This window comes from Melanotaenia boesemani, chromosome 10 (assembly GCF_017639745.1).
Source record: "Melanotaenia boesemani isolate fMelBoe1 chromosome 10, fMelBoe1.pri, whole genome shotgun sequence".
Classification (NCBI taxonomy): Eukaryota; Metazoa; Chordata; class Actinopteri; order Atheriniformes; family Melanotaeniidae; genus Melanotaenia; species Melanotaenia boesemani.
In genome coordinates this window covers 33,959,527-33,983,657 of record NC_055691.1, presented here as the reverse complement: position 1 = coordinate 33,983,657, position 24,131 = coordinate 33,959,527, and the positions used below count along the sequence as shown (strand labels likewise).

At 38.2% G+C, this 24,131-nt stretch overlaps 1 protein-coding gene across 2 annotated transcripts in view; it reads right to left on the bottom strand.

Moving 5' to 3' along the window:
* Positions 1 to 24,131, bottom strand: part of btbd11b (BTB (POZ) domain containing 11b) — a 77,104-nt gene that overhangs the window by 10,587 nt on the left and 42,386 nt on the right. For both annotated transcript variants that reach the window (XM_041997811.1, XM_041997812.1), the window contains exons 2-6: positions 18,578 to 18,733; positions 11,170 to 11,374; positions 4,202 to 4,354; positions 3,788 to 3,953; positions 2,988 to 3,077 (exon numbers count right to left, since the gene is read on the bottom strand). In XM_041997811.1, coding sequence (XP_041853745.1) covers positions 2,988 to 3,077; positions 3,788 to 3,953; positions 4,202 to 4,354; positions 11,170 to 11,374; positions 18,578 to 18,733 — 770 coding nt within the window. The remainder of the gene's footprint in view (positions 1 to 2,987; positions 3,078 to 3,787; positions 3,954 to 4,201; positions 4,355 to 11,169; positions 11,375 to 18,577; positions 18,734 to 24,131) is intronic.

Here is a 24,131-nt window from a genome sequence, read left to right as displayed (position 1 = left end):
AGAGAAATATCAAGCCATTAAAACAACTACATGGCCAACACAGGACAAGACAAGCAGCTGTGGGGAGGACAGAGGGGGACAGGAAGCTCTACAGGAAAACCTAGAGTGATTAACCAAGAACCCTGAGGTGCAGAGGACATCCTGTCCCCATGTTCACCTTCTAATGAACCTGATGGATTGATATGTGTAGTTTGGCCGTGTCCAAATGGTTTAAATGTGATCCACTGCGGGATTCTGTGACAGAGCTCTGACCCGACACTCTGGGGTGCATCTCTGATCAGGCTGATCAAATGAAAGCGTGACATAGTTCAGACAGCCACACGAACAAAGCACAACGGCACATTTCTCTTTCCTCAGGCTGCTTTGGAAAGAAAGGAAGCAACTGGGATGCAGATGAGACACAAAACTGTTTGGTAACCTTGATAAACTGGCACAGAGCATTGACACGTTGTTCCCATCAGGTTCCAATAAAATACACTCAAATATTCAACATTTTAGTATGTAAGGCTAAGTATGTAGTGCAGACCTGAGAAACTTCACACAAAAATGGTGGTTTTTGTTTGTTGTTGCATCTGTTGTACATTGTGAGTAAAAACAAAATCAGGCCAGGATGTCCTCAATAACAACTACATTTCCACAGCTATTTTCAGATGGGGCAGGGGGCTTCTGTAGTGTCTGTACAGGTGGGTCCTCCATGTACCTTGAGCTCTTTATCTTGTTCTTTGATACTGCTTAGTTTCACCAGTGATTTCCCAAACTAATTATGTTCTGACTCACAAGGCCTGCAGTATTCAGCTTCAGATTTGATTTAATTTGATACCAAATTTAGTACCATTTTTGCTTGGACATGCATTAAAAGCTTGTAATAGAGTAAATAATGGACCTGAGGCCTAACAGCCGCTGAAAAGGCATGTTGCTGAATATGTCTCGTGGTGTAAGCCCACTTCTACGGGTGACTATGTTTTGTTTATGAAACATCCAAAATCTTATTCATCAGAATATTCTCAATAGGTAAAAAAAAACAACACAAAGGGTGTGAAATGACACACTGGGGAAGTCAACCTTGATCTGCAGGCAAAGCAGGTGATCTGCCAATAATATTTTTTATAATATAGTATTTATATATTATGATAAGTATATATAGTATTTCTATTTTATAATACAGTTTATATTACAGTTTTTGTTTTGCTGTTTAGCTACATTTAGTGATTAAAGGAGAGTTTGATCATGAATTTGCAAAGATAGCACAGCGGTCACACCTCAGAACCCCTGAGAATGCGTCTAAAAACAGACTTTTATTTACTGAATTAATAGTTAGCCATTATTTTAGCCTTTTAAAGAAAACTTTTTTAGCCTGGTGAGGGGTTCTTGGTGGGACGCAAACCACTGTAAGAGAAACACACCAGACGAACATCAAAAAGATTTTAGCTTTAACTCACAGCTAATGTGAGCTTAAGTTAAGTCCCTACGCTTTCATATTGTATTTTCCTACTCTACTGTATTTATCATACACTACTTTTCTTTTCTTTAAATTATTCTTTGTATTTTTGCACTGTGGGATGGAGAGAAACGTCCTTTTCGATTCGTGTCTTACATACCGCAGAAACTGACAATAAAAAAAGCTAGAATTTTGTATGTAGATTTACAGATAGGAGCCATATTAGAACCCAATTACTAAAAAAAAGTACAATATAAAATCAAATAAGAACTAATGATAGCTGTCTGAGGTGTGAATGTGATCCAGGCACCCTTAGCCATATATTCTGGTCCTACCCATTGCTGAAGGGCTTTTGGGAGGGGGTTTTCAATACTTCTGCAACAGTTTGGGATATAAGAAGGGTGGCACCACCGGACCTTAAAATCTCAGCCAGCCATGCCACCATTTTGACCTTTACTAAACTTTTTCACAGCAACTCAAGATGAATGGATGATCCAACAATCGTTGGATGATGGACTTAAAGGCACGTCTAAGAGTGGAACAACTCAGAGATACAACACAGTGCTCAGAACAAAAGTTTAAAAGGCTTTGGCAGCCGTTTTATTTTACTTTCAGCGGCTTCCTGCAGGGTAACTGCTTCAGTTGACCCTGTGAGTTACATTTGTTGCATTTGTAGAGTTTTATTTGTAATTTTTCTTTTTTATTCCCTTCTTGTGTGTACAGATTTTGGCAACTGTATGCAATACTATGGACATGTCAAGTGATTTTTTGTTGTTGTTTTTGTTCTGTGTAAATATGTTAAATATCAAATAAAAACACTGACCTTAAAATTGAATACAAGTCTGTCAATAAAGAGCTACTGACAGACACGTTTGACATGACTGAATAAACTGCATGAAATGAATGTGAAAGTGGGTAATCCAGTGGACTGAAAATCAAGTCTGACATGACAGCTGATGGGACATTTTGTTGCTGAGATGACCAGTAAGGATCAGGATCATGAGGCCTCAGCTGAATAGACAATCCAAAGCATGCCACCTAAGAAGTCTGCAGACTGTCAGGAATTCATTTGATTTGAGTCAGAAGATTAACATTTGTTTCCTGATAAAGAGAAAAACTGACTGAGGAAAACCTCTGAATGGTTGAAAATTAAAATCTGTTTCCTTGTGTGCTAAGACAGTCAGGGCCTCACAATCCTCACCTTTAATACATTAAGCGGCATGAAACATGGGAGAAGACAAGAGGAGATGAGATGATGTTTTCTCCAACTCAATACCACACAAAAATGTATTTACGTAAGCACCTATCGTTGAATTATATTATTGCCATCAACTATTTTCATACAAAACTGGAGATCCTAAGAAAGCAAAACTCCTTCCAACACTCTTATCTTTGTATAAAACTCTCTCTTTCTCAGTCTGCTGCAAACAATGTTAAATAAAATGTTACCAAAACCAGGGAATCAATCCTATAATACAGATGCTGACTTTGAGTTCTGTTATTGTCATTGTTCTACCCATTTTATTTTATTAATATTATTGCCACTGACCTCACTGTTAATATCTGCTCCTGCATCCAGCAGCATCTGTACCATGGCCTCGTCTCCACGGACACAAGCGTACATCAGCGGGGTCATTCCCTGGAGGTACAAAGAACAAAACCAATCTGAAGTTAAAGATACAATCCTTCATTTTACCTGGCCAGTCACCAAAGAGTGTCGCCAAATACGAAATCCTCCTTCTGTCTTTTCATCAAGTAATCGTCATAAAACTTTAATGCATAACTTCTGCTTTTTATGAATAACTAGTACAAAGCTGAACATTGAGTTTGCTCAAATATTTACTGTATATCCTTAGCAGCTCTGTGGTCAGCCTCCTTAACTTTACTGAGTGTAAAATCTTCCTATTGATCAAGATTTTACAGCATACTATATATATATATATATATATATATATATATATATATATATCATTATGTCCTCTGGGCCATCTGGGAAGTCAGCCTAAGAAAAACATTATGCACAAGACTGAGTTTGAAAGTTTTTTTGCTAAGATCAGCCCTCAACTAAATGTTGATTTTCTCATGGAAAGTCATGAGTTACTCTTGCAGTATTCCCCTAATGATTTACTGCACTGGAGGTTGGTAGTCATGATATAATGCAGAGTGGCTTGGCAGGGCTGCTGCAGGAAAAATACACCAAGATTTATTATGTGCAACTGCTTTTTTGCTCAAAGGTGAAGGAGGCTCAGTTTACCAAGCAAACAAGATATACCTCCCCTTAGGGTGTGTGTGTGCATGTGTAAATGTGGCAGTATGTACATTATTTAAGATGTTTACTGTGTCTCTAACCTGCTCACTCGTGCTGTTGATTCCATCCGGCCCAAGCAAGTTCACGGCCTGCTTTACAAGGTCTGTGCGTCCACAGCTAAGCATACGGAAGCCCAAGTCCTGCAGAAACTTTGCCTCAGTAGAGGCAGCATCCAGTTTCCTTGAGGCACAGAAGCAGTCATCCGTTCTGAAGGGCAAAGCACAAACAGATATTCACAGTGCAAGCTCAGTGTTGTGAATATTTAAATGTGCCATATTTTCCATAAACACCTGACAAGCTTTGTTTTTTAACACTTAAGGGAGAACGAATGCATTAGAAATATGCATATCATTCCGTGTTCACTTATGTGCGTGTGTGTTTATGAGTTCAAATCAAGAGGGTGGCTGCACACATGCTCTGCAACCTGGAGGCAAGCACGCTCCTCATAGCCATACCGAAGCTGGCGAGGCTCACAGTCCACTCCAGGCAGCAACAGCCTGGCTGCCTGCCGAACATCATCACTGTCCACAGAGAAACTGCGTCTGTGTTCAGTGTGGACCACGGCCACACGCACCCACTCCATCAGAGGAGGCAGCACCAAGAAAGGCCTAAAGGGGGAGATAGAGACACATGCTCAGGCTGCAACAGACACACAGTAAACTTCAGGCGGCCTGAGTACTAAATGTACCCAGGCACTTGCAAAAGAAAATCCTCCTAATGCAGAATTTGCATACGGTGTTATTGCAGCAGATCCTTGAGAACAGGATCAACTGATGTGAATGTAAAAAATCTAAGACTGCTCATTTATATAATGTATTATGATAGTATCTTTATAAAATTAGAATAGGGGATAACATGTATCCTCATTTGTTTTTCTTTGTCAGATTTGTATGACATTATAAGGTTATGAGAACATCCTAATGGTGGATTGTGCCACTACACAAAAACATACAGTTTTAAATTAAGCGTGATGTCTGCTTAAGGTAAACTAAAGGTGCAGCAGTATTTTCCACTCATACGGTGGCAGGAGAAATCCATCATTGTGTTGATCCTGACACAAGTGCTTTCTCTCAGAAGCTTGTGTGAGTGAGGCAGACATTTTAAGACGAACCTTTGCTTCGCAGAGGAAACCACAGTCTGGGCTGGATTACCAGCCAATGAAATGCAGGCAAAAATCCAGTGGCCCCAGATTCTAAAGGGGCCCCAGATTTTTACCCAACTTTATTTGGGCCTTTATAGTCAAATTTAAACTCATTTTTTATATGTCAGTTATGACTGCTCCTCCTACCTTCATGTTGACACCAGTCATGAAAGGACACTTTTAAATTAGAAGGATTTTGCTTCACATTGTGATGAAAAAAAAACACATAGAGAACAACCAGGAAACTTCAGGCTAGGCTGTAAAATTCCATCATCAGCTTTATTGTATGCTATAAACTTTGTATTATCAGTGCATGTGGCAGCTTTTTCTTTAATAACCGCTGTATTGAATGTCAGTATTAATGAGAAATGTCTACCATCGTTCCCCGAAGGCCTGTTGTTGGGTATAAACATGTACTATGCAATATGAGAATGGATTAATTAAATGTCTTCTCCTCTTTGCCACCTGTCGTCTTTTCTTCTCCGCTAGCTGTTTACTGCAGCCATTGTTTACACAGCAATGTGCAAAAGTCCTAAGCCAGCCCTCATTTATTCATACATCACTTAAAAAGGGGAAAAAATAGGTGCAGTGATTTATAAATTACGTAAGGCAAACACTGTAGAATAAGATTGTAGAGTTTTAAAGAGCTTTAAAAGTCCAAATAGGGCATGACCACCTCTATTCTTCAAAACAGCCTGAACCCTTTTAGATAAGGTTTCTTGTAATTTCTTTAAGCAGTCTTCAGGAATAGTTCAGAGCTTTTCTTTGAATGTTGTTTGCTTTTTGTTCAGTCCTCTGTCAAGATGACCCCACACTGCTTCAGTAGTGTTGAGGTCTGGGCTCTGGAGAGGATTTATGTCGCCATATGACCTGTTGTCACAGTTTTTTAGTCCAGTTCTTCTGTCACTTGGCCTATCTCAGCCTTTTCTTTCTGTTTCCTTCTTTAAGAATAACTTCTTGACAGCCACCCTTACACAGAGACCATTTCTGATGGACTGACTGAAGGGTCAAATGCATTGCTCATGTTCTGTGTCAGTTCTTTGTTGGATTTTTTTTTTTGATTTCAGATACTGCTCATCTGCTGTGGACAGGTTCTTAGCTCTTTCACTTCTAATGTTGTCCTCAACTTGGTCTGTTTCCTCAAAATTTGTAATGACGCACTGCACACACACGTTCGAATCAGCTTGTTTGTCCAAAAATACAAATCAGGTTACCTTTGTCTTATTTTTTTAATTTGGCTTTAGAAATGGGGAAAATGTGTAAAATAATTGCAATCATTCATTCATTCATTCATTCATTCATTCATTCATTCATTCATTCATTCATTCAAGTCGTCTGGTATGCATAGACACAACACTGGTTCATCTCTTGAATTTGGTGTTATTTTCTATGGTTGAATGAGCCATAAGCCTAAATTGAGACATTCTTGAAAAACAAATAAACTAACAAAAAACCTTCATTGCTTTAAAAATGTTAAGATTGAAAGACTAAACTGAAAATGAATGAAAAGGCAGTCGATGTCTAAAAACTTAAAAAGACTTTCAGAAATTGAAAAGATTTCATGCATCATATGGAGGCTGATAATCCTTGTCGCATTGCATTACTTGCATGAATATGCACAAAAAGTAAATTAAGTTTAAGACAGGCTTGTAAGATGGTTTAAATTATTAAAGAAAGTGATTTAAATAGAGCATACCGCTCAGACATATTTTTCCCTGTTTTATACGGTACATAAAACAGCATTCAGATCACGTCATCAACAGTTTTCTGTATTTTGTACCACTTGGCGTGTGGTGAATATGCTCAATACTTGATGAAACTTGGTCTGTTCCTCTGGGATTTACTGATCAATACAGCACTTCACAAATGATATATTTAACCCTGGACAATCCTTGACACATGCTTGGCTCACATCTATCACTTATTTTAAATTAGCCAGTCATCACTCCTTTTCTGAATCAATAGAATGATCTGTTAATAACAACTAGTAGTAAATGCATAGCCTTTTCTTTGATAAACTTCAAAGCATTCTGACCTACAGCCATGTGGCTTCACAGGTTCCACAGACTTCATTACTGCTGTATGCAACACCTCATCAAGAGGCAGTATAACGGTGATACGTTCCTTCAAAAGCTCGGTGGAAAAGTCTGGTTCATGAGCAGTTCAAGGTCTAGCAGTGCTCCTGTAAAAGGTGCAGCGATTCCTGGGGGAAACTTTCTCCCTGGGTTTTTCCTCATCTGGCTTTCCTTGCTTTTCTACTTCAATATGACTAAAATAAACATACAGAAATGTGATGTTAGTGACAGATGGTCACTAACACCACATTTCAAGTTAAGGCAGCTGGACACACTGAATGCACATTAGCTGATAAATTGCTCCACTGCAGGTGATAAAGTCTGGAGCCCCAGAGGAGGACTGTTCAGACTAAACTGTCAGCCCTGTTTTTCACCTCCGCAAGCTGACAGGGGTTTCCATCAAAGTGTAGGAAACACTGAATGTACAACGTGTGAAGAAATAAAGAGAAACAGCTCATAAAATCAGCTTTAAAATGGGGTTCTGGTATAAAAACAGCAACTCTATTGTGTTCTTCTGATTTTGTATAATGACGTGTGAATTAACAGCATGGAAACTTTGCCTAATCTTTATGTCATTCATGCATCAGTTACCAAGAGAGCTCTACAGCTCTCGACAATGCCACGCTTCTAATAGCCCTTTCTGCCACTGGGTCATCCAAAGGGCTCAATAGAGCATGCAATAAGTTGACAGTTTCCTGGTATAAAAAGTGGAGTTTCCTTCCAGATGAAAACACCTGGTGTGCCATTTCAGGGTTGAGCACAGAGAGCCAGAAACATAATAAAAGAACAGTCTGCAGAGGTGTACAGTTGCGGCAGAATGATCTCTGCAGTTCTGTAGAGATGGGGCATATCTACTGAGCTGGGTGTATAAGCTAAGGTGAAAAGGAGGACAGAAACAAGACAGTAAATTGTGTATAACTACAGGGAGTTTCCACATTTTCTCACTGTGGTCTCTTGGTTTTTCTTTATTGTTGTTGGAGAGAACATTAAAAAGGCAATATTTTTACCTCCCCAGAGCACATAATGAGGTGAAAGGGTCTGATGAACTAATCAATATGAGACGCTTCAGTTTCTTTGCCTTTTCTGCAGTGATGCTTTTTGAAATTCTCACTATGAAAACACAAAACATTCTGACGTCTCAATTATGATGTGAGGTTAATACTCTAAACTATTTTATCTCTACCAACACAGCACATAAACTAGTTTATACAACTTTGCTGCAATATATGGTCTCTTAATGCAATATTCCTGTTACATATCCTCTCCTGCTCACTTGCCTAGTTCTATCACAAAAATGGAGGTTACTGTCAAAGACAGGCTGAACACGCTGTGCCCCCTCTCGCCTCCTAGTAGAGCATGATTAAAGCCATTATCAGGGCATAAAAACCCAGGTATTTCATCAAGTTTTTATTGTCTGCAAACTAGGAATAGACTGATTAATAGGGCAGATTATTTGTAATCCTACAAATAACTGGCATTGGCCCGTTGTTTCAATGAATCTGCTGATGATTATTTCAAGAGGCCAGTAAACAAACAAAAATGAATGCAGAAACATCTGCATAGCAAACAGCCTCATCAGGCCCATGTAAAACTATTGTTCTGATTACCTTTGGTATAATAATGCGAAATATATCTACGCAGTCGGTACAAGACTGTTGAAATTTTTTATTTATAAGATGCATAAAAAGAAAAGAAAGGTAGAAAAATAGAAAACGTCAAATTGTATTAATTCAAACTAAGATAGACGCGTCCATAATCAAGCAGATAAGGGAAATATGTCTGCAAACAGTTTCCTATCTGTATCTACAGCAATTAAGACACATTATCATTTTTTGGTTCTGTTTTCGTTCTTATGATAAGGCCAACAATCACTTCTCATTTAGCTTTGTTTTGCTTCTCATAAGCCATGAGGAAAATACAGTTTCTGCTCATAAGCAGCTGTAGATTCCGACTTGTTTCCTCAGCCATTGGCTTAATGTGTTTTTATGCCGTTTCATGCTGTGCAGGTAAAAGCAGCCGTTTTCTGTCTTTTGTTTTCTGAAAAACACTTGAAAATGTTGCTGATGTTTCAGACTGAGAAATGCAGAACAAATGAGCTGGTGGAAGAGATAAAACTGTGGACAACTGCATGTGAACTTCAGAGAAAAATACAACTTTTTTATATCCAGTATTGATCCATTGCTTAATATTCATCCTAGTTGCTTTTAGGCCACCATATGTAGACGTTGTAAGAACAGTAATTACATATTTAATGTAAGACTGTTTGTGAAATTTGCTCAAATATATATTTTCCCTTTCGCTTTTAAAGTTAAACACCAAAGTGAATGAACGCTGGTGTTATTTGGCTATTTATTTAAACCATTGATGAAACTTGGTGTAATTTGTCTGTTTTTCTCAGATCTTATGACTGTGATCTGAATTCTTGTTCAGTATGTACAATGTTTAATAAATAAGCTACAAACACATAATTTTTAAAGGATTTTCTTTTTTTTAACTGAGTAATTTCCTAAAACTACAGAAGCTGCGAGCAGTCGTGCTTACATGTTATTTTTTTCCTTGTGATGAAGGGATAATTTATCTCAAGATAACTGATTATTCAAAAGCAGGATCACGAGGGGGCTGGAGCTGTTCCTAGTTCATCACAGAACCAACGCAGAGAAAAATACATTTTATCAGGCTCACTTACTCCTAGTGAGAATTTAGAGACTCAAATCGACCAAACATGCAAATCTCTGGACTGTGGGAGGAAGCCGGGAGAGAACTCACGCATAGTTGGAGAACATGCAAACTCTGCATAGGTTCTTCATTAGGATATCTACTTGTTAATATATAAGACATATAAAAATAAAAAAGTAAGTATGTACATTAATAAATTATACTATCTTTTATTAATTGTGTTTTTGGTGCAGCAAAGTCAAACCAGCAACGGATGCAAGCTGACGTCAGATGCAGGAACATCAATCACCCCCTCTTTTAGAAGTATTGATTAACTTCACAGGACATAGCACAGAGGTGTATGATTAACAGGATAAATTATCCAGTTTTAACAAGAAAACAGTCCTCATTAACTTAAGATAATAGGACAATTAACTTGTTATCTCAAGATAAAGATTCATAAAAGAATAATAGTCGAGCATGGCCACTCTTGACTTGAAAACAGCTGAGACGTCTTTCAGGAAAAGTAACTCAGAACAGAACATTTATTCTGGGCTGTTTGTTCTAAACAAGCACATGCTGAGGTAGTTGTGAAAATCATGGCAGCTTGACAATGCAGGTCTTTTTAAATGCAGCTACACCCAGTAAACAAGACAAATAAAATCCTCCCTGTGCCAGTACTAGCATGTTTAGCCTCAATGATTTGAGGACTACAACGGACTATAGGAAATTCTTAAGTTCTGTCTAGGAATAATCATTTTTCATAACAGTATAAGGTAAAGGAATCATACGGGCAGAGGTGGACCACAAATCTTGCCACTGTAGTCCACCAGTTCTGTTTCTGAGACTCTAAATGAGATGTTACAGTCAATAAATGTGTGTTGTTATGAAGAAGAAGTGCGTTGCACCTGTTCTTGCACCCAGGAGTAGCATTCCAATCAAAGTCAGAGTCAACCCAGGATTAAATGCCAATCAAAAATGTCCGTTTTGCACTTATAAGCCAGGTGTTAGTTGTATTTTAACCAACAGAAAAGGGGCTGGGGTTTTAGTTGCTTGTGGGTATTTATAGAATGATGGACAGTTATTTAGAGGAGTCTATGTCTGCCAGATGATTGACTTGAGGAAGTAGATTATTATAATGCTTTGCATCACTTGACCTTTTCTATACGATGAGTGAGCAATGTCTTCGCTCTAGCAAGTTAATTAAAGTATGCAACTTTGTGAGAGTTATCTGAGCTCAAATATCTTGAGGTGCTGCTTTTCTTTCCTTGTTCTGGAGTTGCACAAAATTAAGACTGTCCAATTATTTGGCTTAAAATAAAAAAAAATAAAATAAAATAAACATGTCACCCTTCATAACAGGTCTTTTGGAAATCAATTTACTTTTTACTCTCTAAAATTACTAGAATTAATCTTTGTATTTAGGAGAAATTGTAGGAGCTGAAAAGTGTGTGATGTTAAAGGAATGAGAATAATGGACTCAAATGTTTTGCATGACACCCAGTCGTAGTCGGAGCTCTTCTTGCATTTACTGTGCTTGTTTGTACCTCACCTCTCTGTTTGCAAGGTAACCTTGGAGGGCTCAACATTGGGGTTCTCCCACTCCATATGAGGGCAGTGCATGAAGTAACACAGCGTGTAGATTGCTTCAGGTGCCCAGTGAATCAGACTGCTCTTCTGGTGGATCGGCGTTCCATTACTGGTATTCTTCATATACAGCGGCTGAAGGTGGTGCATGGCTCGAGACACTAGATCGCCTGTACAAATACACAGACCATAAAAACAGTAAACATATGAGGAAAATGGTGACTGAAAGAGGAATTTTCAGGCACATTCAATGGACAAGGGAGAAAATGCTATTTTGAGCATATGGCCTTTAAAAAGACATCAGGGAATCATCTTGATTTTTTCCAGCCTCCTTGGAGCTTACTCTGTCAGGGGAAATTGAGATTTTCCACATGCCATTGTCAGGAAAAAGACAAGGTTCATCCTCATCTAGAGCCAGAGAATGATTAGGACTGCACGGGGTGAAGAATGAATATTTATGGATAAACATTAGCCACTCCAAGCCATTTCCCTTGCATAATGTGTCAGTATTTAAGGTCATTTAGTTGAACTTTGAAAATCAAAAGCTGTTGTGTGTATATATGCATGTTCCTGCATGTAACTGTAACGTTTTTTTTCCTGTTATGTAGTTCTTTTTGTTTTAATATGCATAAATTGATTTTTCATGTAAAGCACTTTTTGTTGCCCCAGCATGAAAAGTGCTTTATAAATAAAGTTTGAATTGAATTGAAAAATACTTTTTTTTGTGTGATTTTTAAAATACATGAACAGCTCTTGGAGAAACATCTTCAGCACAGTTTTTCCTTTTGGGACAAGACAGGAATCATTTGAGTGCAGCTTCTTCAATTCATTAGAAATAGAGAAATGAATTGGGAGTTTCTTTTATAGACTGGTGATTCCTGATGAATGTGCCACCTTAGGTATTGAATCTTATTGAAAAACAGGCTTATATTATTACAGTGTACACTCAATTCCCATTTCACTGAATGCTGTCAGGTCTCTGTTGTTCCCTGTCTAGACCAACAGCACTCTGAGTACATGTAATAAAATTCTGTGCAGGGTGGATCTAAAAGCACCCTGTGACATATTGTTCTGGTTATTTTCATAAAAGGCACAAAAGTAATGGAGCACAATGCCAGCTGGTTCCCTGTTCTAAATGGACTTTACTGTACGTGTATCTTTGCAATACAGAGCGGGAAGAAACACTCATTCCTGTGGACAAAAGGGTTTGTTTAGCATCAAAATTGCACCATTTAGCGTTTGCCAAGATTCCATTTAGCTGCAACAATGTGAGAGGCGAGTGTGAAAAGGGTGCCTGAATGATGGAAGAGCAATCATGCAATAAAACAGTCGATCTCTCACTGTCCTTTGGGAAGAGAAACCGGACGTCATATGGCGTCGCAATGAGCAGGGGATGTTATGACAAGAAACGCTACCTTGCATGTAAAATGTCGGTTTTTCTCTGTTGATATCCGTTACTTACTGATAAGCTGGTAACATGGCTTTTTGAAGTTTTAGCTTCTCGGCTGATCAGCAGCTACTAAAACAAACCAGTTCTCATGTCTTATTTATGCTACTCAGTGACATCTCCTGTGCTGGCAGAAGAGCCTGGCAGAGATGAGAGTGTCAATTATTTCTAACATTGGAAGAACATCTTAGAGTGAGATTACTGCAGCTCATACGCAGGTGTACCCAGATTCACTTGCTTTATTTTTGGTGACCCTTATACCAGCAGAGAGCTGTAAGGATTCTGTCTGATAAAAAAAAGAGGGAGATGATACGAAAGGACTGCAGTTTAATAAGCTAAAACATCTATAACCTTTTAAAACATTCATGTGTTTGAATAATATTCCTCTTGGATGATAAATGTAAAAGATAAAAAGAGGCGGACAACGCAGGAGCTCATACTCTCAGATATCTCACTGATTACTTTTTAGCAGGGGGCACTGCTCTTTTTGCTTTCAATAGCTTTATAATCCACTTTAACAGAAAAAATGCATAAATATGTGTAAGTACAGTGACATAACGTTGACATATGAGGGGTTTTATAAGAAATGGCACCTTTAAGGTCAGTAACTGACATTGCAGCACCCACACAGCAACTACAGTGCTTATTACTTTGGCGAGAGAATTATGTTTAATGTTTAGAGAGAAAGAATCCGCTTTGGATATGTATAAATTAACTCTCAAATGTGACAGTGAAATTATGTTTAAGCTTTTGCAGGGAAATAAATACACAGTAGCCAGCTTTTCTTTGGGCTTTGATGAATGGGTTGTCGCTGCAATGTGCAGCTGCTGCCATCATCACAGTTTTCATGTTTCAATTATTTGCTGCTATGCAGCCGTGATCACATTTAATGGCTGCCTGTGGCCATCCTGACTCAACAAGATGCAAAGCTTTTCTTTCTGTGTCTAGTTTTGTAAACTTGAGAATAACAAAGATCTTTTAGCCAAAGACTACCACACAAGCTCCTACTTTGCTTTCTGTGCAATTTCATTCATTCATTCATTCATTCATTCATTCATTCATTCATTCATTCATTCGTTCATTCTCTGTACCGCTTAGTCCATATATAATAGTTGGCAAAAGAAAAACACACACTCTTGGTTAACTGAAGAGTTTGACAAAAAAACTGCACAGACATTAACATGGTGTGACAAATCTCTTTCTATCAGAGGTCTCTGGGGTCTTTCTTAAGCCATTTTCACATAAGGCATTGCAACACTGCCATTTTCTCCATGTGATTGGGAGGAGCTGCATGTGAGAACATAAATGTCTGCAAAAACTCCCTCCTGATTTCTTACAGAGATCATCTAGACAGATAAAAATTACTGGGGTAACCCTTTTCAATGAGACAGTAATCTTGAACCAAAGCTTCATGAACACATTAAATAATAGTATGAATGTATTCTGTAATGGCATACTGCTTTTAACTTTGGTTAACCTCAGTCACTTCCATGAACTATCAAGGTCTAATAACCCAGTTTAATCTTTGAGCTTCTCAGAGAAAATTGCCCTACCAGAAGAAGAGATTATGGTTAGCACTTTGAACCAGGAGACACCAGAATGATTAAATTGTTCAGTTGTCTATCAGATTCAGCTATTGTCTTTGACATGTGGTCAGACATAAGTATCTTTAGAAAGTCCATGCAAAAAAAAAAAAAAAGAAGCTTTTACTGCTGCCACAATAAATGACCTTTAAAATGCATCATTGAGAGAAGTGATGGCTTTTAGAAGCATTTTTTGTTAGTTCTGGTGGGTAATGCTTCCAGAAAAAACTGTCCTGATTCTGTTGTGCTTCACTTTAGGAGTAAAGCAAATGATGAGAAGAGTCAGATGACACAATGGCAAAGAAATCAATTAAATTAGCTTCAAAGTAAATTAGCACTGAGTTAAAAAAAAAAAAAGTTTTTTTTTTCTTTTTAATTCAGTGTGTGAAAAGCACCCAAAAGAGAGTGTAAAGCTTCATATAAATGATTCATATTCACATAATTATCTAAGTGGTTTATATAACTGTCAGGGGTGGAGCTTAATAATAATAATAATAATAATAATACATTTTATTTATAAAGGCGCCTTTCTCACACTCAAGGTCACCGTACAATAAAACACAACAATGAATAAATCCAAATAAAATACAAGAAAAACATAAAACAGTGATTGCAACAATGTACATATTATAATGAGTAAGCCAGTTTAAACAGATGTGTTTTCAATTTGGATTTGAACAGATGAATAGAATCAGAGTTGCGGAGGTCAGGGGGGAGTGAGTTCCACAGATGAGGAGCAGAGCAGCTGAAAGCTCTACTCCCCATGGTGACAAGGCGAGCGGGGGTGAAGATGAGGTGAATTGCAGAGGAGGATCTGAGGGAACGGACCGGTTTGACAACACGGAGGAGATCAGAAAAATATGGAGGGGCGAGGTTGTGTATGGCCTTAAAGGTTAACAGCAAAATTTTATAGTGAATGCGATGGGTGATGGGGAGCCAGTGGAGCTGCTGTAAGATGGGGGTGATATGATGGATGGATGGGGTTCTAGTGATGATTCTGGCTGCTGCATTCTGTACCAGCTGAATGGGCCATCCCACACAACCAGTAGTGGAGTCCTTTAGAAGACTATTCATGTCCTCATAGTAGGAGATCTGCATCTGGAAACTCCTTATAATTAGATCAATCAGATGTTTTTATATAATAGTTTTATACCAACTACATGCAGCACATTTCCTTCACAAAAGCAACATCCAGTCGAAACAATAAAAATAAGAATTTTACACAATACTTCACTGAAGCACTGCAAAACTGTTTCTTCAAAGGGTAGAGACAAACCTTGCGAATAAACAGAATTAAATTGAATAAAAGTATTTTTAATTCATGCACAACACAAGATATAATATAAACAGATAAAATAAATAAATAGACTAATAAATTAAAATAAATAAATACAAATAAATAAAATTAAATTTGAAATCAGTATAAAAATATTATAAAATAATAACAATATTTTCAAGAAGTACAACTTGCTCCAATTTATTTATTTATTTGTTTAAATGTTTATTTAACAGGGACAAATGCATAAAACATTGCTTCATAAAATTACACAAAGTAAATGCCTTGGAAACGGGTTTCTAGCTGAGTCTAATTCTAAGTCTCTGGTTAGACTTAATAAATAAAAACAGACAAACTATTAAAAAGACAAACAATAAAATCAGTGTCTCATCAATTCATGAATATAAAAAATGAATGAACTTGATCTGAACAACGTTTTTTAAGTTATCTGATATATCTAAAATTGACAATTGACTTTGTATCATTAATTCAAAAACTAACATCAAGCCTCTACTTCTCATTTGATCATTTAGGGGTTACATAAACATGGCGAACCCATTCACGACAGCCATGCCTGCAGATGTAAATTACAGTAACTGTTAGTGGAATTAAGGCTTAAAGGTTTTGGAGAAAGAACCTAATAATATAAGGTATAAGATCCGAGGTTGCCTAAATATTTTTTCTAACTGCAAATCATCTGTGCAATAATGAGTTCTCGTAGCCTGACCCATTTACAAATGTTTCCCAAAATGTCACACAATGCATTTAATTCCAAGAACTCTGTGGTTTGTGGACAGCATGCATATAATCTTGGATGGACCCAGTTTCACTTTGTAGGGTTGATATTTTCCAGTGTTTTCATGAATGAATAAAAAATACTTTATTAAACTTGCAATTTCATGCATACATATTTATATCCTTCATGCCTCAAAGTACTGACTTGTCTAATTCTAGTAACTTATAGGGAGACAATAAAGTGTAAAAACAAACAAAAGGATTCTGTAGCAGAATGGTCTGACTGAGTTGTACTGACACATCATCAGTTGTGATAACTACAGAAATTGCTTGTCATTCTAAATATGCTAATTTGGCATTTTAGAAGAGGAGATAATGAGCAAATAAACTGAGCTGAATCAGTGAAAAACATTTTAAAGCTGAGTCTAAAAACTCCTGCAACAGACGGTTGCCATGATAGGATGCTAAATTTAGTCTGCTAATTTTATCTATGATATTTGTTTTAGTGAACAGTCTTCACTCTTTAAAGGGAAATCATCACATTTCTGCTTTTCTTAATTATTTATTCTGTTCCAGTGTGAGCTGTGTGACTGTTTGCAAATGCTGTAGATATTTACAGTTTCTCTCCAGAGCTGATAACATTATCACTGGACTAAGCGGTGCTATTATACATCAGCAGCTCTGTTGTCTCTCAGTGTGTTTACAGTGTCAACACAACAGAATGGACCCCTGCTTGACCTCATCAATATAACACAGAGAACTGGCGTTTGCCTCATCGCTGCTGCTGCCAGTCACTCCAAAAGGCTGTTTAAAGCTGGCTCCCTGTTTATTTGGATGATAAATGTTTACACTCCATATACAGAATATGTTTTCCTGTCTTTCTTTTTTTTTTTTACAGCAAGAGACCTTAAAGGACTTATTATCACTATTATTTTGATCCTTTTTTTCATGCAGATTGGGAGACAATCTGTTCTTTCTGTGCTCATGAGTCTGATTTGTTACTGTTCTGTCAGGAGGAGAAGCAGTGTTGTTGTTGTTTTTTAAATAACTTGCAGAGCTGCATGCCAACACACCAAACTGTTCAACACTGCCACTAAGGATCTGTTGAGACATTATCAACATTAATCAAAAAGGTTCCTCAAAAACTGGAAACAAAGAAGACACTTTTATGAAGACCCTGGGTTGAAATTTTAATGACTTTTCAAACTTTTTCTGTTTTTCTAAGTATGAGAAACATAATCTGTACCTATTTTTTTTAAATAATGAAAAAAAAACTTTAATACAAATGTGACTCCTAAAGGCTATGTAAATCTGTTCATACTGTATAAACATTCAGTAAGCATTGCTATGCCCATTATTCTTTGAATAATGACTACATTTTGAGTGGATGGATATTCAATTAACACTTGGAGAACTTGTCAGCTTTCTAAGCCAAACTCATTCATTTTAAAGAATGAATGTGGTTCATTAGAATGGCTTTCACTGACAATGCAGCTCCCTCGATTTACATAGAAATAGACTTGGATTATGACACAGTGATTAACAGATAGGCAGAGCTTGGGCTTTATTAATCATAACAACACCCTACAATTTTTTACAGGTTTCCACATGATGAGAGATGCAAATGCTCACTAAAGGTTTTTAGCCACTGACAGAAAGACACGAAGCTGAGGTGTAGGCAGCTTCCTTTAAAAAAATATTTACTTTGGGATTATTGAGAATATGAGTATTAAAAACTCTGGTTGGACAGCTTTGAGACAAAGACAGAGAGGGAAGGGTGGGTTGGCTTGGATGTGTGAGGAGGAAAGTACTGGCTGTATGGTACTGGGTGAAGGATGCTGACGATGGAGTGGGCACGCAAGAGGAAAAAAGAACGCCAGAGAGATTTATGTATCTGGACATGCATCAAGATGCTGCCTGTAGAGGAAAGGAATGACATGGAGGATGGAAATGGAAGGAAACTGTTGATCTCTTTAAGTGACCTCTAATGGAAGCAGCCAAAAAGGGGGGAAAAAAAGACCAGTTACCAGAAAGCTATTAGCATGATGATTCAAAACCTCTAAACACAAGCCTGTCAGTGCAGTTGTCAAGCATTAGCTTGAAGATAACCATCTTTATTTGGATCTCAGAATGTCCAAGAGTCCACAGAAACAGAAGATGGTCTTCCCGAAGCATCAGACCACAGATTTTTGTGTTATTTTTTACAAACAATACAGACACACAACACTGATCAGCTTCACCACGGCTGCTGAACAACTACTTATGTTGCTTAAAGGTGTAGTGACTACAGAGAGCACACACACACACACACACACACACACAACAGACTTACTGAGCTCAGAGATGCTCCCGACCCTCGTGGCCAGTAAGCATTGTTCGACGGAGCGCAGCTCGGACTGACTGTAGGTGTTTCCCTCTCCACTCTTCCCTGCTCGCTGCTGCTGTTGGTCCCTGTGAAGAGTCAGGCCCTCAGGCAGGCTGAGCACACCTGAGGAAGAGCAAAAAAGAGTTGAATGATACATCAGAGTGGTGGCAGAGCATGCAGGCAGGGAGAAAACACCTTTCTGCACTGCATGTAATAAAAATACATGAGTTTGATGAAATGTATTTGTTATTATAAAAGGAGGATACCCAGCATCATCCAGCATATTCCTTCATAGATTTATTATCATGATACAAAACAACATAAAAATTCAGTAAGTGATATGTGTGTGTAATTATATGCATAAAAAATTATAACCTGGCTCTGAGAACTAGAGATTTTATACAATGCAGTACTAATGCAACCTAGTTTCACCAGTCAGACTTTCCCAAAGGTAGTAATGTGTAATAGTTCAAATGCAGTTTCGTTATTCACACCTTTGCTTCACACTGAAAGTGATGAGGCACATTTTCCATTTCCCTCTGCTGACATTTCTTCTTTTCTGTTTTTTTAAAATAAATTCCTGTGAAGCACCTTGCTGCACCCTTCTTAGTGTTTGCAAGGTGTCAGCTTATGAAATGGCTAAAAGCAGCAAGTCTCTTCTTCACCCCTGAATCACTAAGAGCAGGTTTGGTTTTAAGATTTTCCCTGTAATGTGCTGCTAAATTAAAGCACATGCTCTCTGTGGCAAACAAAACATTCCTTTTTTAAGGCTGTGGGACCAAACAGTTGCTTATAAATTTCTATTTCCAAAATGGTAGAACTCTAAAATGCAGACAAAAACATATGGCATAAAGCAATGGTTTGCAAATAACTGAGCCATTTACTTCGATATAATCCAGAAACTGTGGAATTTTATTGTTTTTTAGAAAACATATATGATAATTTTTACATTTTAAATCAATGCTTCGCATCTTGTAGAGCTTAAAATGATCCTGAAAGGTAAGCCTGAAAACGTAAAAAAAAAAAAAAAAACTCATCATTTTTAAGTTTGCTGTTCACCATTCATTATGCAAATGATGGAAAGTGTGTGGGACAAACATCTGGTTTCTTGGTAATAAGTCAGTTTCTTTTGGCATGTAGAATTACACAGCAGCTCATTACAGAGCAGCAACTGTGGCACCATCTCTGGTGCATCTTCATTTAGGTAAGACTAGAGAACTACACATAAACCTGCGTGACCTGAAACAAAAAGCAGGAGACATTTCCATCTGCTGCACGGATGTATGGTGTCTTAAACCCCAGCAGTCTTTCTGCCAAAGGCCTCGTCGAGCCAACAAGACAATTAATAAAGAGAAGAAACATTCTCTCTGTTTCTGCAGCAAGTTGTCTGCAGGGACAACTCTGAAACCTTTTATTGCTCACAACGTGCCCTCGCTGGCGAGCAGTTTTGCAAAACAGAAGAGATCCATCTTAAACCATTTCAGCAGCATGGGGTCTTTGCTCACATACTCCTCCCTACCACTTTCAACCAAATATATATCAGAGTAAAGAGCCCAATTCCAAGTGTGTCAACTGGATTCATGGCCCACTGCCTAACATGTGCCCAGACTGAAGGCGCCCAGGTGTGATTATGCAGAATATTGCCCTGCAGATATCATAATTTTCACAGAAAAGTTACCTTTAATCCAAGCCCTGTTATGATGGAGCTTTATTATTTCTTTGCATGCAATTAAAAAAAAGATCACATATGTATGAGCAGCACCAGAATGTGCTACATTAAGAAGACTCTTTTAGGAAGACTGGTATTATGGATGGCTCACCGTAACACTGTCAAGTCTTGACATAGTGCTTGAATAGAAAAGCAGTACAACGGTTTTTTTTTATAAGCCAAAATGTAGAAAAAAATCTGAATAATTCTACTATAAGAAAAAAAATATACATATACTTTCCTGTTCCTTAACCTTGGATAATGGGGAATAACGGCCCCAGCTGACAGTGAAGCAGAGACTGCTCTCAGGATGGACTGAGGCAAGGTGACTCAGTGGCTCTTTGCGTCCTAATGCAAGGCACTGTCAACCCTCAGGGAGGAGCTGATGGAGCTCTTACATGCCACTGTGGCTGTCCCCTGTGTGCTTGAGTTAGTATCCTCCTCCTGGTTCCACTAAACTAAAATCTCCAAGGAACTGCAACATTCCCTAGTTTTTCAACTCAGTATATCTGCATGAAATGCTCTAATGTTTAACTGGTCATAGATATATAATGACAATTAGTTACTATAGTAGCGAGGGAGGTCACTGAGCACCTGACTCTTTGTGAGAGGAGCTGTTCTGTTTACCATATGACAGCTGTTCAGTGCTGCTGAACAGAGAAGACTGGCCGATCCTCCAGGCAAGACTCTGTCACTGGAGAAGAAGAAATGAGTACAGGAGTTTCCATTAAGATGTCACTCAATGTGCTTTAGTCATATTCAGCAACAAACAGCTGCAGAAAATACGTCCAGTGCCTGTTCAAATACTGTACACATCCCACACGTCCCGCTGAACCACATCATCTGAGATCACACAAATGCAATGTAACAAACTTTCTCATAAAATTGTTCAGTCTTTTAAAAAGCATTTAGATTTTTAACATTTCATAATGCTTTTGGGATTAAAAAAAAAAGCCAGCAGACAGTTTAGACATGAGTGCACACGTGCAACACTGTTGTCCTTCTTGGTGTACTTGGTTTAACTCCAAGCATTTATTCAGCCAGTGAATCAGAAGATAAAACATGCTCTCCAACAGCTTCAGCCAAAGCTTTGGCTAACCTTTTAGTTTCCCCATAAATAAGAAGGATTCACTGGAAGCAAAAATCTTCAAGTTCCATGTGCATCACTGAAGCGTCTGTTGGAAAAACTGAAGCATTATATATGTTGTTTTCATTTGTGTAGAATCATCTGAAAATATGAATTGCTGTTTTCTTTACAACAGAAAGTAGCCATGTTGCACATCATGTTTCCATAATTAGGCTGACCATTCGAATTTTGAATGTCAGCTGAGTTTTCAAACTCTCCAGTGGAGCGCTGGCCTCGTGTTAGCATCGGACATATTTGTTGATTATTATTTTCTGCGGTTTCTGTCATTTGTTCACGCTCTTACGTCCACATTGGAGACGATGTTACTGTCAAGTTTTAACAAGCTGCAAAGTCCTCTTAAGAGAAAGGAGGGTGTTGGATGACAAAGTGATGGGCCGCATAACCACCCATGGGCCTTGTAATTTGAGATCAGACCGACATATGTTCAGTCATCCACAACAACAACAATACATTCCTTTTTTGCTATGGCAGGCACCTCCACAGATGCCATTTGCAATGATTACAAGTTACGATAAAACTTTGTTGTTTCCTTGATGGTTAAGGCTTAAACTCATTATTTTTCCAATGCCATATCACTGTCATGGACACTATTTTTACCTTTTACATGCAGTTACTCCCATGACCAGTAGAGGTTTCATATTTATCAAACATAGTCATAATCCATATCTGAATGCATGACTATACACCACCTGGTTATGAAAGGGAAACAAATACAACTTTAAAAGCTTACTCCACCTCAGGGTGCATTTATAAACAAAGTATTATTCATATTCCACCTCTTATCTGGAGAGCCCTAGTGATCATGATCTGAAGATCATGGGAGAGGATCAGCATGACTCTTCACAGATGGTGAACTTTTGCGTGCTTGCATCCAAAGCGCCACTTCTTTTTTTCCTTTGGTCTCTCTCCTTTCTTTTAAATGTTTATGAAGCAAACTTCCACAATCATAATATACGTATAAAACTTAAATAGACATAAATGTGTTTGTAGCAATTTGCACCACAACCTGAAGATTCATAGAAATGTTCGGGCATGTTCAAAGTGCTGCAGTTTGGCTCCACTGACTTGTCACAGGGTCCACAAAAGCAGGGGAAAAGGAACTCTAACCTCGATGTGGCTCCTACCCTGCATTTAAATCTATTTTAGTTGGACACTCTGAAAAGCACACTTCCCAAACATACTTCTGCTCTGCAGGAATTCTGGCTTTGAGTTTCCCCGCAAAGATTAGAAGCAGAGACAACAGACTGGAGCTTTGATTTGGTAAATTAGAATTTTACTGTCCAAACAGGTGCACCAAAGCCGAAATTGGACGTACTTCAGATCTGATTCAAATACTGCATTTGATTTAAAATCAAAATGACAGAATGACTAAATAAAATTGAGTTGGAATGTTCAAATGTGGTGCATCCTTTTGGTTTTAAAGGGTTAATAATGATGTTACTGTACATGGATCATAGTGGCGCTGCCCACTCCATGCTCCATCGCTGTTTTGCCAGACCAGATGGCCGCCATATGTACACCAAGTGAGTGATCATAGAGGGAGGCATAGCTTGGTGGAAAACAGGAAGCAGAGCTGTGACGTGTGTTAACATGTGTCATGATGGCTTTCGTCCTCTTATTGGCTGTTTCATTCATTCAGATTAACTACAACCGTTTGCTGAGCTGTAAAAAAGAGGTCTGAATATAAAACTTGCCTTTTTTAAAAAAGTGCTGGGTTGAACTGCACACTGTAAATCTCCAGAGGTATGGCCTCAGTTGGTTTTTCAGGTAACCACAGTATGGTCTGAGGTAGCCACAAGCTTTTATGGGTTAGTCTGGTCTTAGCCACAGGGGTATAAAGGAAGACTGTGCACACACAAGTCCTGTGGGTTAAATATCTATGCATTTTCAAAAGTCAGGTTAAATTGGAGAAGCTGTGTGAACACTGGATGAACTGCACGTGCATAAACAAAAATACAGAGTCAGGACCTGGAAATAAGTTAATGAGTCACTCTGCGTACAACACTGAAGGGTAAGCACATAGAAACTAGCACACGATAATTACAAGTTATTAAAGAGTCTTAATTGCAGGCACTTCATGTCTGCTTCAAGTGGAGATTGCACTGCAGCTAAATCCAACAGAGCATTTCCTATTACTCTGCAGCCATGTTGAAGACTGTCTGTTGAAGTTCCTGAAATAGCTACAGAGTTGCATCATGCATTGCTCTGCAAGAAATACACAAGCCCCTGGAAATGTTCTTAAACAAGTATAAAGAAACTGCCACAGGAGATGCTTTCACATTGAGGTTTGTTATGTTCTTATTTCATGAGAAAGGCAGGCCCCCTGGAAAAATATCAACCCTATTTCTGCCACGCTTTGAATAATGAATTCTTAAGAAAGCAATAGCAAATGTGACAGAGGTCATGCCAGGCTGGGATCCCCAATGGTGTCAGAGTTCTACCTAGGGGCAAGTTGTGAAAGCAAAAGTTGCATTTAAAAAATCAGGTTCAAGGTTGCACAAACAAGAGGACAAAACATAGGGGGAAAGGTGAGACAGAAGAACAGGTACAGTTTTAAAATAAGCAAGAGCACATTGAGTACTGGAGCTATGGGGGGGTTTAACAGGTCAGGCGATGGAGCAGGGCAGGTGAAAGAGCATGGTCTGAAAATGCATCAGAGCTGATAG